The 15,569-nt window shown below is 38.0% G+C and overlaps 2 protein-coding genes across 2 annotated transcripts; both read left to right on the top strand.

Annotated features, from left to right (window-relative positions):
- Positions 1-4,450: 4,450 nt before the first annotated feature.
- LOC145793693 (uncharacterized) lies at positions 4,451-7,546 on the top strand. The gene is made up of 5 exons (XM_082876558.1): positions 4,451-4,608; positions 4,735-4,849; positions 4,970-5,171; positions 5,424-6,735; positions 6,922-7,546. Exons 1-5 carry the CDS (start codon positions 4,451-4,453, stop codon positions 7,544-7,546), a joined length of 2,412 nt encoding a protein of 803 aa, XP_082732684.1.
- Positions 7,547-8,007: 461 nt separating this feature from the next.
- On the top strand, positions 8,008-8,439 carry LOC145793692 (uncharacterized). The gene has a single exon (XM_082876557.1). The coding sequence runs from the start codon at positions 8,008-8,010 to the stop codon at positions 8,437-8,439; it is 432 nt and encodes a 143-aa protein (XP_082732683.1).
- Positions 8,440-15,569: the final 7,130 nt, after the last annotated feature.

Here is a 15,569-nt window from a genome sequence, read left to right as displayed (position 1 = left end):
AGAGAGACAGTAAACTATAGAACATTAAGGCAGGTTCATTCTCTAGTGTGGAGAACTTGGTTATGATGATAATTTAAAACTAAAACTCTTTCCTCATTCTCTATTGAAAGTGGCATTTACATGGTTTATTAACTTGCCAGAAAATTCTGTCCATACTTGGTAAGAAATGGAGAGTCAGTTTCATGCCCAGTTCTTTAGAACTAAGCCTGAAGTGACAATGGTGGATTTCTCAAAATTTAAACAAAGGCAAGGAAAAAGTGCAGAACAGTACATCGACAGGTTTAAAAAAGCAAAAAATAGATGTGATGCGTACATGCCTAAAATAGAAGTTATAAAATTAGCCCAGATTGGTTTAGACTTTGAACTTAGGAAAAAATTTGAAGGCATGATGTTTAGAGACCTGTTTGAGTTATCTCCAAGGGCAACTAGTTATAAGACCATTCTCAGAGAAGAGCAGCAAAGAAATGCAGCCTCATTAGGAACTTATTACCAAGAGGTTGAATTTGATATTAATATTGACATAGATGTTGCTCAAGTAATAGGTAAAAAACCTGTGATTTGTGAAACATTAAGGAAAGCTGACAAACCTGTAAGTATGCCAGCAACATAGCCAGCCAACAAGAATGTGGTTGTATCACATAGGCAGTGTTCTTTTGATTTATCAAAAGCAGATGCACTATTTGATGATTTGTTAGCAAATAAATTTTTAACTTTGACTCCAGGCCACAACATTCCCAAATAAAGGGACAAGGTTGGCAAGGAGTATTGTAAGTGGCATAATTCTTTCAGGCATTCCACTAATAACTGTGTTACATTTTGTAATTGTGTACAGGACTTGATTCAAAAGGGAATGTTGAAGTATGCTGAAAAAGATAAAGGGGTCATGGCAGTTGATGGTGATCCATTTCTGAATTATGTAAATCAATATGGTAGCAACTGATTTTCAGTCAAATGATCAAAAGAAAAAGGGAAAAAACCCTAGAGTTCTTTTGGTAGAGTTAGAAAAACTTCACAAGGAGAGAATGAAGAAAATGGCAAAAGAAATAAAAGGGAAAAAAGTTCAAGAAGAACCTAGTGAGAGGTTCATTTGTTTCAAGTATGGTACTGATAAAGAAAAGACTAAGGCAAGGATGTTTGCCTGAGGTTTAACACTATGGTAATGGTGATTTGCAGATTTTTGATAATGATTGTCTGTTTTATAATGGGACAGACTCAGGAATATTTGGTCCTGCAGAGAACTATGGCAAAGATGATGCTCCATGTTTATTCCAAGGAGCTCCTGTTCATCCATGTTTTAGTGGATTAAGCAATGTGAGGGCTATGCTCAAACAACACAAGGGTGCTAAGGCCAATGGAAGTCCAAGGGTTGTGATTAAGCCATACAGTAGCCAGCAACAGCAGTTTGGTCCATCATATAGTGGCCATCAACAGGTTGGAAGGCTATATGGAGGGCAGTAACAGTTTGTAAGACTATTTGGAGGATTTCAATAGCACCATCATGGCCCAAGAATGAGGCCAGAAATACAATCAATTCAACCAAAGACGGTGAAGCCTCTAGTGCTATCTCATCTAGGGTGGCAATGAGTGTCTCATCCAAAGTTCGCAACGATTGGTTGGAGACAAATGAGAGAAATAAAAACTCAGAAAAAGAGAGAACAAAGGAGATTCCATGCTATGATGTCTGTAACTGCAGGTGATAGGCCAGCTGTAAGGCAGGATCTAGTATGGACTATAGATGGATTAGTTTCTATTGCTGGAGGAAAGGAAGGGAATGCTTCAACTTTTAGAGCCCATCCAGTTTAACCAGTTTAGCTTCTGAAAAGGAAGATGGAGCCAGAAAAGGTAGATGACAGACTTGTTGGGAAACTCTCTGAGAAGGCTTTGTTGAGACAGAAGCTGAAAGAATTGGAGAAAGATCTAATGTCTGATGAAGATGACATTATTGAGAAAGATGTTGCAATGAAGGATGATCAGGATTAGGAAATGGTCACTGATAACATGAATATTAATGAGGAAGTTAAAGAAAATGAAGTCAAGACAGATAGTTTTTGTCACGCCCCAAAATTCAGACAATTAAATATTATATTAGGACTAACCCCAATCAATATTCCATCATCCAAATCCTAGGGGTGAAACACAAAAACTAAACGCAAACCAAACCATTCACCATAAATTCATAACTAACCAATACCTCAACATCAAGATAACAATAAATAGTCAAAACAATCTTAAATAAAGTACGGTTACAAACCATGCCAAATTATTCCAATACTAAGGTCATAAAAACAAATAATAAATACATAAACGATTATCCACCCTAAGCTCAAGAAAACATGAGAAATCCCAATAACAAGTCCAACAACTAAAGTAATTCCACGTCACCACCGTAGCCTCAACTAATCCTGCAAAGGAAGCTCGGCTGCGCTCAAATAGAACGCACCCGAGTTGCCAAGAGACAAAACGGGTCAGTATACAGGTATACTGGTATGAGTACAAGAATTGATACCCACGTGCCCATCAGACACAAACAACAATATAGTTAATTCTTGTTACGGGACAAGACAAGTAGTTCCAACCGCACTGAGACGAATGGGTAGTTTCCCGAGATACGGTGGCATTTAGTTTCTTGCCCGTACACAACTAAATATAAATTGATTATAAATAAACAAAATATAATTAAAAATATGGTGGGTCAGCCCTGCATAAAAAGTTAGTAAGACCCACCATCCTGCAAAACAAAGTTAGTATAATATAATCATAAGTAATTTGCTAAAGAAGTATAAAAATGCACCGTTTCATGCTTAAATAATTCAAATTGACCAAGACTCAAAGAACAAAAGTTGTACAGAATTAAATTTCCAAAAGACAATGCAAACAAATTTAACAGAAACTGAACAGGTTGAGAGACAAACTTGATAGAAAAACCTAGATGGAATTCAATCGAAAAATTTGAAGCTCAAGATGAACAAAAACTTCCCTAAGGTGATTTTTCTTTCGGAAACGTTCAAAACATGAAAAGTGCGCAGAATAATGTTTTACTTCAATTTACGCGAAACCAATAAAAATGAGCTCGTTTCGTGGGTTAAAACAGCCTATAAAATCTGCATTATCAAAATGAATCAAACCGACAATAACCAAGGTCATCCGATTATAAGTTCTAATCGATCTTTTTAATAAAAAGCTACAACACAAAAGTTGTCCAAAATCACGTATGCATGCCTCTGCTCAAATCTCATAATTTATCGAAATCGTTTACTATTTATCAACATGTACAAATCAATACAATTCACACTATATCAATAAACTCATAATTAAATTCTTTGTTCCTTAACTCCACCACTTCGGCTCTCCCCTTCTGGCCTACACATATATCCCATGTGCCTCCCGTATACCTAACACCGCTCCGAAGCCAAACTTGCACGGGGATATCGTCCCGAGTTTGACTCACACTCCCCGGATGGTTAGCATATACGTACGCGCGTAAATCAAAGCACTCGTCTACTCATGAGAACGAGCATCTCATCAACATCATGAGACAAATATAACAATGCCGGGCATAAGGCATTAAACAACTCTCATAATCCTCACTTTTTTATACACTCTTTCTCCCCATCACTCAAATAAAACAACAATCCATGGAGTCATGGTGGAGTATAAGGAATTTATCTATGGGTTTCTAATTTATTTTATTTTCATATAACCATGAGTGCGATTACAACCATAAAATAAATCCATATAAAAACCCGAAACAAGACATACATAACTAATCAAAATAAGAAAAATCAATCCATCATCTACATGCAAATACAAAATCAATCCAACATAAAAAAAAATAAAAATAAATAAATAAATAAATAAATAGATTAAAAAAAACACGAATTAAACATAAATCAAAGGAAGTAGGTTTTGTACTCACAATATTTTATATAAGATCAAAGAATATCTGGCAAACTAATAGAGCCACCAAAACAAACCCTAATCTTTCCTTTTCTTCCCTCTCCTCTTTCTCTCTCTCTCTCGTTTTTTTGTTTTCTTTCTTCTCTTTTCTTTTGATCTCTCCAACCTAGTTGAATAGGTCTATGTTACTATATATATAAGATTAAATATAGATACATTAAATTTATTAATTACAACATTAAATATCCCACTAAATCTCATGTAACCACCCAATTAATAAGTACAACATTCAATTCATTAAATATCACATTAAATTTCATGTAACCACCCAATTAATAATTATAACATTAAATCCATTAAATATCACATTAAATCTCATGTAACCCCCTAATTAATAAAGCCAACAATAAAATAAGATAATCATAACCATAATAATAATAAAATAATGACTTAAGAAAATTAGGGTCGCTACAGTTTTGATGGTGACTTTAGAGAAAAGCTGGCCACTATTCATTTTTGTTCTTTACCTCTATCCAAGGAGTGTAACATGATTATGGCCATCCCTCAGAGGTTTCAGGCCAAGCCAAACCAGCCAGATGAATTGGCAGGAGATGTTGAAGATCTAACTGAACTAGCAGTGGTTGAGACACAAACCAAGCCACTAAAGTCAATTGAGGTGGTTAGATCTGTCGATAAAGAGAAGGTTGTGCTGTAAAAACCAAAGTATAAGCTCATTAGGCATCAAAGGCCTTTATATGTCAGAGCTTATTTAGAGGGGGTGCCAGTGGAAAGGGTGTTGGTTGATAATGGAGCCATTGTCAACATTTTTCCTTCTAGGACACTGAAAGCTATTGGGAAATCTGTTGATCACTTGTTTCCTACTGATGTGAACATAAGTAATTTTGCTGGTGGATCATTTGAGGCCAGAGGAGTGGTGGCTTTACAACTTCAGGTTGGTTCCAGGTCAATGAGAAAAACTTTCTTTGTAATAGACTCCACCTCTAACTACAATGTGTTACTAGTTAGAGATTGGATACACCTTAATGGTTGTGTACCCTCTTCTCTGCGCCAGGCATTGATTTTCTTAACCAGTGGTGGTAAAGGAGGGATGGAAGTTTATTGGGCAAATGCAAATCCCTTTGTTGCTAATGTTAATAACATAGAAGCTGTGTTGTATGATGATGATTTGGGTCCAATTGTGATTGATGAAGAAGAGGTTAAGTCTCAGGGAAAGAGTCTGACAAATGAAGAGTTGAAGGCCTTTATTGAGGAAGGTTTTAAGCAGATAGGCCAAGAATTGGCCAAGCCATGCTTGATGTAAAAGCAGAAAATGCCTGTGATAGAGGAGGTTGCTGAGGATGAAGAGTAATGTAAGTACAAATGATAGAAGAAGACAAGCTGGATGAGACAACTAACGTAATTAGATCTACTTTTTCTAGGCTTTTATATATATATATATATATATATATATTTCTTCTTAGAAAATAAGTTTAGCCCTAAGTGTATGCCCAATTGTTCTTAGACAGAATGTGTTAGTTATAAAGAGGTGCAATTAGAGCATCTGAAGGCTGCTCCTGCCAAGCTTAATGACCTCAAAGCAGATATGCAGGACCCTTTAGATAAATATAACTTAGGGAGTAAGGCCTGTAAGAGGCCCATCTATGTAAATGCTAATCTATCTGATCAATGTAAGAGCAAACTAGTTGGTTTGTTTTCTGAGTATGTGGATTGCTTTGCATGGACTTATGAAGAAATGCCTAGATTAGATAGAACACTAGTAGAGCATAGACTCCCAATTAAAGGAAATTTCCTTCCCTATGAACAATCTCTAAAAAGGATGACTAATGAAGTAACCTTATTGGTTAAGGAGGAAATTGAAAGATTATTCAAAGCAAGTTTTATTAGAACAGCCAGGTATGTGGAGTGGCTGTCTAACATTGTCCCTGTAATGAAAAACAATGGCAAGTTAAGAGTGTGCATAGACTTTAGAAATCTAAATTTAGCAACTCCTAAGGATGAATATCCTATGCCAGTGGCTAACTTGTTAGTGGATTCAGTAGCCAAAAGCAGGATTTTGTCCTTTATGGATGGTTATGATGGGTATAATCAAATTTTTATTAACCTAGAAGATACACATAAGATAGCCTTCAGATATCTTGGTGCTTTGGAGACATTTGAATGGGTAGTCATGCCTTTTGGATTAAAGAATGCAGAAGCAACATACCAAAGGGCAATGAATTTTATTTTCCATGATTTGATTGGGAAATATTTAGAAGTCTACATAGATGATGTAGCCATCAAGTCTGACAGTTTTGATGAGCATATGGAACATTTGCAGCAGACATTTCAAAGGATGAGAACTCACAAACTCAAAACGAATCCTTTAAAGTGTGCATTTGGGGTATCTGCTGGAAAGTTTTTGGGCTTTTTAGTGCACCACAAAGGAATAGAAGTGGATACCAACAAAGCCAAAGCAATTCTGGAGGCAAAACCCCCAGCCAACAAGAAAGAGCTACAAAGTTTTCTTGGAAAAGTCAATTTTTTGAGGAAATTCATAGCCAATTTAGCTAAGAAGACTTTAGCATTTTCCCTTTTGATAAAAATCAAGTCAGACCATGAGTTTAAGTGGGAAGCATGTCATCAAGAAACTTTTAATTTACTCAAAAAGTATTTGGCAAACCCTCCAGTGCTTATGCCCCCAGTGGCAGGAAAGCCTTTGAAATTGTATATCTTAGCTTCTGATCTATTGATTGGTTGTTTTTTGGCTCAAGAAAATAGTATGGGGCATGAACAAGCCATTTACTACTTAAGTATAAGGTTAAATGATGCTAAAACTAGGTATAACTCTGTCGAAAAGCTATGTTTAGTACTTTCTTTTGCAGCCATTAAACTGAGGCATTATATGCTGCCCACAGAAGTGTTTGTGATAGCATAAATAGATGTTATTAAATACATGCTGTCAAAACCAATCTTAAGGGGAAGACAGGGTAAGTGAATTTTAGCATTAATTGAATATTGTCTCAGGTATATGCCACAAAAAGCAGTCAAAAGACAAGCTTGGGTTGATTTTTTGACAGAACACCCCTGTACCTCTGTCGATTTAGATTTATATGAAATCAATATGGTGGAGAATGAACCTTGGAAGTTGATGTTTGATGGTTCAAAGACAGATGAAGGAGTGGGGGCATGTATCGTGTTGATTGCACCAAATAAACAAATGTACCAATTTGCGTATCAGTTGGAAGCACAACATATTCAGTCTTGTAATCAAGCTGAGTATGAAGCTTTGATAATTGGCCTAGAGTTGGCAATAGAGTTCAAAATAAGAAGTATCCACGTTTTTGGGGATTCGCAGTTGGTCATTAAGCAAGTCTTGGGAGAATTCAAGTGTGTAAGTGGTGTCCTGGAGGAGTATCTAACTAAGGTCAAATGGTTAATTAGTTTCTTTGACCATGTCACATTTACACACGGATATAGATTAGAGAATAAAGAGGCTAATGAGATGGCTCAAGCTACTTCTGGTTTAAAAATACCTAAGGGAGCTCAAGAAAGGGTGATTCGAATTAAGAGAAGAAACTTTTCCGCACTTAAGAGTAGGCGTAGAAATTTCTTGCCTATTTTTACTTTGGATGTGACCGAGGAAGATTGAAGATTCCCTTTAATAAAATACCTGTCGAATCCTAATGAAGGGAGTAATAGGCAGATAAGATATCAAGCCCCAAATTATGTTATCATGGGAGATGATTTATTTAGAAAGGCTCATGATGGTTTGCCTTTACTTTGTATTGGTAAGTTAGACCAGATGAAAGCCATGGCTAAAACACATGAGGGAATTTGTGGGGCCCATCAGGCTGGTGATAAGATGAGATGGCTGATTAACAGATATGTTCATTTTTTGCCATTTATCAGAAAAAATTGCATAATATATCCAAAAGGATGTCAGAATTGCCAGAAACATGGCAATATTCAAAGAGTTCCAGCAATAAATCTTCATTTAGTAGTAAAACCTTGGCCTTTTAGAGGATGGGCTATGAACTTGATAGGGCATATTTTCCCAACCTCCTCAAAAGCACATTCCTATTTGCTAGTAGCTACTGATTACTTTATTAAATGGATAGAAGCAGTGCCTCTGAAAGTGGTGACACAGACTCAATCATTGAATTCTTAAAAAAGAATGTGATTCATAGGTTTGGTTTACCCCAGTCCATAACTGTCGATCAAGGCACAATGTTCAATGGGGATGAGATTAAAGGGTTTGCCACGGAATATGGCATTCAAATATTAAATTCCTCACCCTATTATGCCCAGGCAAATGGGCAGGCTGAGGCAACAAACAAGATTGTCAAAAACACCTTAGAAAAGATGATTGAAGATAATCCTAGGGATTGGCATAATCTCCTATCAGAAATGCTTTGGGCTTATAGAAATTCAAAAAGAAATAGCATAGGAACAACTCAATATGAGTTGGTATATGGGAATGATGCTGTGTTGTCTCTAGAAGTAACTGTGAAGACCCGACCCAACTTTTCGTCTTTTGTTTGACACCGTCAATGAACGGAGGTCGCATTTCATATTTAATAAGTTCATCAATGTCATCTTAATAAATATTATCTATACTTCGCCATCCGGGGCGGACCCATAACAGAACAATAATTAATAATCCTCTTTGAGTGTGTCAAAAATGAAACTCATAAAGATGTATATTTTTTCTTTAAGCGAAACGGATCACACCATCGGACTCAGAATGTCGCAATTAGTCAACAGTGATTAAATGAAATTTTTCTTGAACCGATTTTCGGACAGCCCAGATGTCCGCGCACTGCGTTTTATCTGAGCAGTACAATTGTGGTGGTAAAATCAGCCACCATGGCCGTAATTTCTTGGTGAGGTGAAAGATATATCCACCTCACTCCCCTTTTTACCGCATACTTCACCATTCAATCTTAGCCATTGATCTTACCTACCCTTTTCTTCCTATATATATCCTATCTGTGCAGAAACTTCATCTTCTTGCTGAAAATCTATAGATTTAAGAGAGAAAGTCAAACACTTTCATCTTTGTTCTTCAAGCTTCAAGTCTAGGTAAATTCTTCTCTATATCTACTTCAATTCCATAAGTTAAAGCCTCCATTTCTTTCCTTTGATTTCATGTTACAATGAACCATGAATTTAAATCCTAAAATACAGATTTAGACTTTATTTCCTCCCATTGATATCATGTTGCAATGAACCATGAGGCTAAAGCTCAAAACAAGGATTTTACCCAACAAACAGTTGTTTTTTCCTGAATAGACAGTCTACTTTGAAAATTCGTCAAAACATATTTAGGCAATTTTAATGGTTGATTTTTGGACCAGAGTTAAATTAGAGTGTTATCTTTCCAATCCAATTTTTTTCAACTCGATCCAATGGTTAGATTGTTGTGGAAATGATTTTTTTTGGAAACTGCAACGGATTTGGATCAGCTTTGTTTTACTGCCATTTTACCCTATTTATGAGCATTTTGGGGAGACAAGTCCCTCATGAAAAAGTTTCATAACATCTTAATTGATAACCCTGTAAAATTTCAGAATATTTTAAAGTGTTTTGATTAGGATTTTAGCCTTTGATCTAAAGTGCTGCAAACTAAGAATCTCTGGACCATAAGAGAAGGACCCCTTTTAAATTGTACACTTTGGGATTATGGTTTGAATATTTATTTCATGCTTAGAATTAATTCCTAGACCTACTATCATGTAGTTTTTCATACGTTGTGTTTAGATCTCGGTTCTGGTTGATTTTACCAAACTTCGTGTACATTTAGGTGAGTTCATGCTTATGTTTTTTACATGTATTTGAATATAATGACATGCTTTGATCAATGAATTATTTTGGAGCATGAGATTGCATTGATTTATGAATAACCGAATAAACATATGATTTTGAAATTTAGCAAGTATGCCTATGATTGGAAAAGTACCTTGAATACATTTTGAAAATCATGTTATGTTTTAGAAAACGTGAGCTAACGGGATAAGCCGACTCACACGTATTGCTTATATAAATGTTGCTTTTATGAAGCCATGGTTAATACATTGTTATAAAACTCTTGCAAATGTAATAACGTACATTCGAACGGAACATCTCGAACGTTGGAGGAAATTAAAAATACCAACGGGTGAGGCGTTATAAGGGTGGTTGTTGGGACGCGGCCATCGTCCCTTGGCATGATCATGACCACTTGATATTACTATGGGTAGCTCCCTACCTCTCTGGCAACATATCCAGTCGAATGGACATATGTATGTATATTTTGATATATCTATATAAGAACATTTATTTTGTCTTTTTAGCCATTGGGCTTTTGAACATGAACAGTTATGCTCGAAACTTGAAATATTTATGTTTGAACCGTGGCAAACTTGTAAATTGTGTAAATATGTTCTCACAAGCTTTATAGCTCACGGGTGTGTTACTAACCCATTTCAGGTAAGGAGAATGCTTAGTGGATAACCAAAGGCCTATTTTTGTGGTGTCTCGTGGCCTGGGATGGATTCTAGACCTATAGTTTTATATAAGTCATGTATTACCTCTTTTGTTAGCATAGGGCCAAGTTATTATTGTAACTTAACTTTCCTTTATGACTTGTATGACTTATATAGCAACGCTCTAGTTAAATGTAATCACCTAGTATTTGCAATGATTTATTTATTTGTTCTCTAAACTAGTTAGTAGTAGGCCTAGGGTGCGAGATGAGGCGCTGACCGGTTGCGATTCCGATTAGCCCCTATTTCGGGTCGTGACAACTTGGTATCAGAGCCGTAGGTTTAGAGAACCTTAAATCCACAGACCACTAAGACACTTGCACTGCGACACTCAATGCATGCTACATGTTTAAGTGTCTCATTCGGCGACCTGTTTGGGGTAGATATTTTAAGAAACCTTACTACAGCCTTAAGTTACTGTAGTTTTCCTCCTTACCCATATATTTGCCTTGGGTCCGGTACTTACAAGATTTACTTCTTGTGTGTACTGCAGGACATGGAGCCTATCCTTCGCTATGACGAGTTTGGAGGGTATCGATTGAGCGAGGTTCAGCAGGGCCATTGGGGGGTCGAACCGCGAGACCTAGCTTGTCACAATCAAGAAGTCCTCCGTGAAGCACGTCAACGCTTTTACAACCCAATCGCTTTCGTTAGCCAAGAGGAAGTTCTTTTTACTCCAGAGATGAAGAGGGCGGTAGTTATTCACCTTGTTCGTATACACATGCAAATTTGGCAAGAAGTGCTCGCGTTTAGTAATGACCCAGTGTTCTTCAGAGAAGGAGTTGACCACATGGAAGCTAATGGAGACGAGGGAGATCAAATAGTACCAGAAGTGGCACCTGTGGTCCCCATAGTTCATGAACCCGAGGATCCTGCCGAAGATGGAATGGATGATGACATAGAAGAAGAACCTAAGGAAGAACCTGAGTTCAACCCCAACGAACCTGAGGTTTGTGACGTTGAATCTCGCGACGAGTTGGATGGATCTGACGACTAGTTAGTCCTGATGGGGGGAATATAGACTGGGCAACTATACTTATATTTTGTATGTAATAGGGGCCTTGATGCTAACATGTTCAGTCTAGATTAGTTTTGATGCCTTTTGTGATGTTGGTAAACTAGTTTTGGGCTTTGTGGCGCTTAAGTGTTTTTGGTAATTGCGTCATTCTAACATAATACTATATCTTGTAACCACCATGTAAAGCTGACCATGTGTACATCAACTCATGGATATATGTACATATATATAAATGGATGCATAGTTATGATGACTCTCCTTTATTATACATTTCTCATTTCCAGCTTCCTTACCTCTATGATACAATACAAGTTATGACTCGTCGAAATCCCACCTTAGTATTAACACGTTGAATTTTAGGATGAACACTCGAGGGAACCTTGCGAGAGCTCTTGGAGCTGGTGACTCAAGCCGTCTCGATCGGTTAGAAAGAATGATGGAGCAATTCTTCATGGCAGCCCAAGCTGAAAGGCAACAACCACCACCTCCACAGAACCCATCTCAAGTACAACAACAACCGACTAACAATGTCCACGGCCCACAGTTGGGGAATGTGGCACAACCTCAATAGGAATATCTCAACTTGAAGGAATTCTTGAAGCTGAAACCCCCAACCTTCCCAGGAGGAATAGACGCTAAAAGGGCCGATGCTTGGGTCGCAAAGCTGAGAAAGATATTTAAAGTTATGCATTGTACAGAAACCCAAAAAGTCAGACTAACCACGTATTTACTGCAAGGAGAAGCTCAACAATGGTGGGAGATGAAGGAAGAGACCAAGCCGACAATGATTTGGGACCGATTTCTGGTCGTCTTTCGAGAGAAATACATACCTCAGTCCATCCAGGATGCAAAGTGTGCGGAGTTTTATTGATTGAAGTAGTGGGGGCAGATGTCGGTGACTGAATACGAAGCAGAATTCACTAGGCTATCACAGTACGGGAAACACCTGATTAGCACAGAAAATCTAAAAGCTCAAAGGTTCAAAGAGGGACTCCACCACGACATCCGTGATGTCATATTGCCAATGCGATTGGTTACATACACTGACATAGTTGATCGTGCCATGATCGTGGAGAGGAATGTCAACAGCAGGAAGAAGTTCACTGAGAAGAAGAAGCATCATTTTGACAACTCTGATGGGAAGAAGTCAAGTGATTTTCCACCCAAAAAATAGAATGCGGGACCATCCAATGTTGGGAAGCAGAATAACAATCGGGGCAACAAGGTGCCTAAGTGTAACACTTGCGATAGCTTCCACTCAGGAGAATGTCACAAAGCTGCTAGAACTTGCTTTAATTGTGGCGAGGGGAGACACATGAAAAGGAATTGTCCTAAATTGGTGCAAACTAGAGCGAATGCGGTACCTCTAGGGAGAAACATGGTGCAGGCAACTGGGGCAGAACCTAACTTAGTGAACAATCAACGACAAGGCAGAGCTTTTGCCTTAATACCAGGAGACGTGCAGAACACAAAAATGGTAGTTGCAGGTAACTTGTTTATCTGTTCATTATCGGCTTATGCTCTTATAGATTTCGGATCAACACATTCATTCATTGCATCACATTTTTCCATGAGACTACCTAAGAAACCCGAACCCCTTGGTTATGGTTTGATTGTTTCTCAGCCCATGAATGGCAGTATTTGTTGCTCAACTATATATAGAAATTATGATGTGTGTTTCGATAATCATCTGACAGTCGACTTGATTCCCATGGAGATGGATCACTTCGACGTTATCCTTGGCATGGTTTGGCTGTCTACCAACAACGCCACTATCGACTGTGCACATAAGTGTGTTGAGTTTCGAATCTCAGGTCATGTGGACTTTCGTTTCACTGGGTCCGTATTTAGTATCTGTGGCTCAAGCTCGACGACTTCTGAGGAAGGGTTGTCATGGGTTTTTGTGCAGCATCTCGTCGTCACCAGTAGAAGATACGAAGATATCTGTTATTTCTGTGGTTCGAGAATTTTCGGAAGTCTTTCTGGAGGATCTACCTAGAATGCCAATAGATCGAGAGATTGAGTTTTCTGTTGAAGTTGCACCTGGTACGCAACCAATCTCCAAAGCTTCGTATCGAATGGCCCCAGCCGAATTGAAAGAACTGAAAGTTCAATTACAAGAGTTACTTGACAAGGGTTTTATTAGACCGAGCTCGTCCCCATGGGAAGCACCTGTCCTTTTTGTTAAGAAAAAAGATGGAACAATGAGGTTATGTATTGATTACCAAGAACTAAATAAGGTTACAATAAAGAATAAGTACCCACTACCTTGAATCGATGAGTTGTTTGATCAGCTGCAAGGCGCATGTGTATTTTTGAAGATTGATTTACGGTCGGGGTACCATCAACTGAAGGTGAAAACCGAGGACATAGGGAAGACAACTTTTCGTACTCGTTATGGTCACTACGAGTTTCTTGTGATGCCTTTTGGCGTGACCAATGCACCTGCTGCGTTTATGGACTTGATGAATCCTGTATTCAAGATGTTCTTGGATGAATTTGTCATCGTTTTCATCGACGATATACTGATTTACTCCAAGGACGAAAAGCAACATGCAGAACACTTGCGAAAGGTTCTACAGACGCTAAAGGAGCGAAAGCTCTACGCCAAGTTCAAGAAATGTGAATTCTAGTTAGACAGTGTCACATTCTTAGGACACGTCATCAGAAAGGATGGAGTTTCAATGGACCCACAAAAGATCGAAACAATTGTCAATTGGCTTCGACCCACGACCTGTAGACCGCCTGAACTCTCTCCGCGCGCCCCCCCTTTTCGGAGAGGGTGCAAATTGGATCCTCGTGCTACTGCAGTTCAGACTCCTGTTACAGTTCTAAATCTAATCTCACAAAGTGCAATGTGAGACTAATAAATCACCATAGAGTCTAAATCTGGCAATTGGTTTTGAAAAATCAATTTTGAATCAAAAAGCGCCAAACATGGACTGCTTTGCCATATTACAGAGTCGCCACCTAAATGTTTTATTTTTGAAAAATTTAGGAAACCCTGACTCATACCAAAGGCCACGTGTCCGTCATCACCAAAGTTGCTTCGACTTGAGAAGTTGGGTATGAGAGGGGAAGGTCATAACATGCGCACCCCCGTTCGCCCGATCAAAGGATCGGCCTCTACTAACATGATATGCCATTTGATAAACACGTGTTGTTATTTCATTTATTAATCTAACTTACTATGTGATGCTCGCAAGCGCATACAAATATAGACTCAATCACGAGAATTGGAACAAAACAATTCATATTTGTTTTTCGAAAATGGTTTGAAAGTGCTACTCGCAAGTAGGCTAAAGCACGGATTTGCCACCCTCAAATGGGCTTTAAAACATGATTTTTCCACTTCGCAAAGTGAGCTTAAAACTCATAATCATCAAGTTGTTCCAATTTAGGAAATCAAGCCTTCACCCACAAGCATTCATGCAGTTAATCATTTAAGGAAATAGCCTCATGGAAAGCATGCGGAACATGGCAACACTCACACTCATGCAAGTATGCTAAAGCGTAACACTTACAGTGTACTCCAAGCCAAAACAGAAAACTAGTTAGAAATCATGTATGATCCTAACTATGCAAAATGCCTAATGCAACATATGCAAAGAATGCAACTAAATAGGCTCGGCTATCTAAGATGGCATATGAATGCGACAGTTTGATACACGTATTCAAATAAGTATTGAATTGACAATGCAGCTTGAATGATGCGCCGAGCCCAGTGCATGTAAGACAAATGAATGATGCACGCATGCAAAGCATAAGGTATGCTAATTGAAAAATGCCCTAAACTAACCATCAAAAGCGGTAAGTAAAAGGGAGAAAGAAGTGGGGTTGGAAGACATGCACACACACACGCACCCTTATTTCAACATTGTGCCCTCGCGAAGGAGGGTCCGAATGAATAAGCTAACTAGCTACGCTAAGCTAAGCTACTTATTACAAACAAACTAATTAACTATTCTAAGCTAATTAATTATTACAAACTGAAATAAATTAACTAACTACTCTAAGCTAGCTAAAATATAACAAAATGAATTAATTAGCTAAGCACATTAACTAACTAATTATAAAACCAACAAATTAACTAGCTAAGTAAAGTAGTAAAATGGCCTCGAGGGGAGGGA

The sequence above is a fragment of the Camellia sinensis genome, chromosome 6 (assembly GCF_055761805.1).
Source record: "Camellia sinensis isolate YWXY chromosome 6, ASM5576180v1, whole genome shotgun sequence".
Taxonomy (NCBI): Eukaryota; Viridiplantae; Streptophyta; class Magnoliopsida; order Ericales; family Theaceae; genus Camellia; species Camellia sinensis.
Note: the sequence above shows the minus strand (reverse complement) of the source record. Positions and strands in the feature narration are given on the sequence as shown.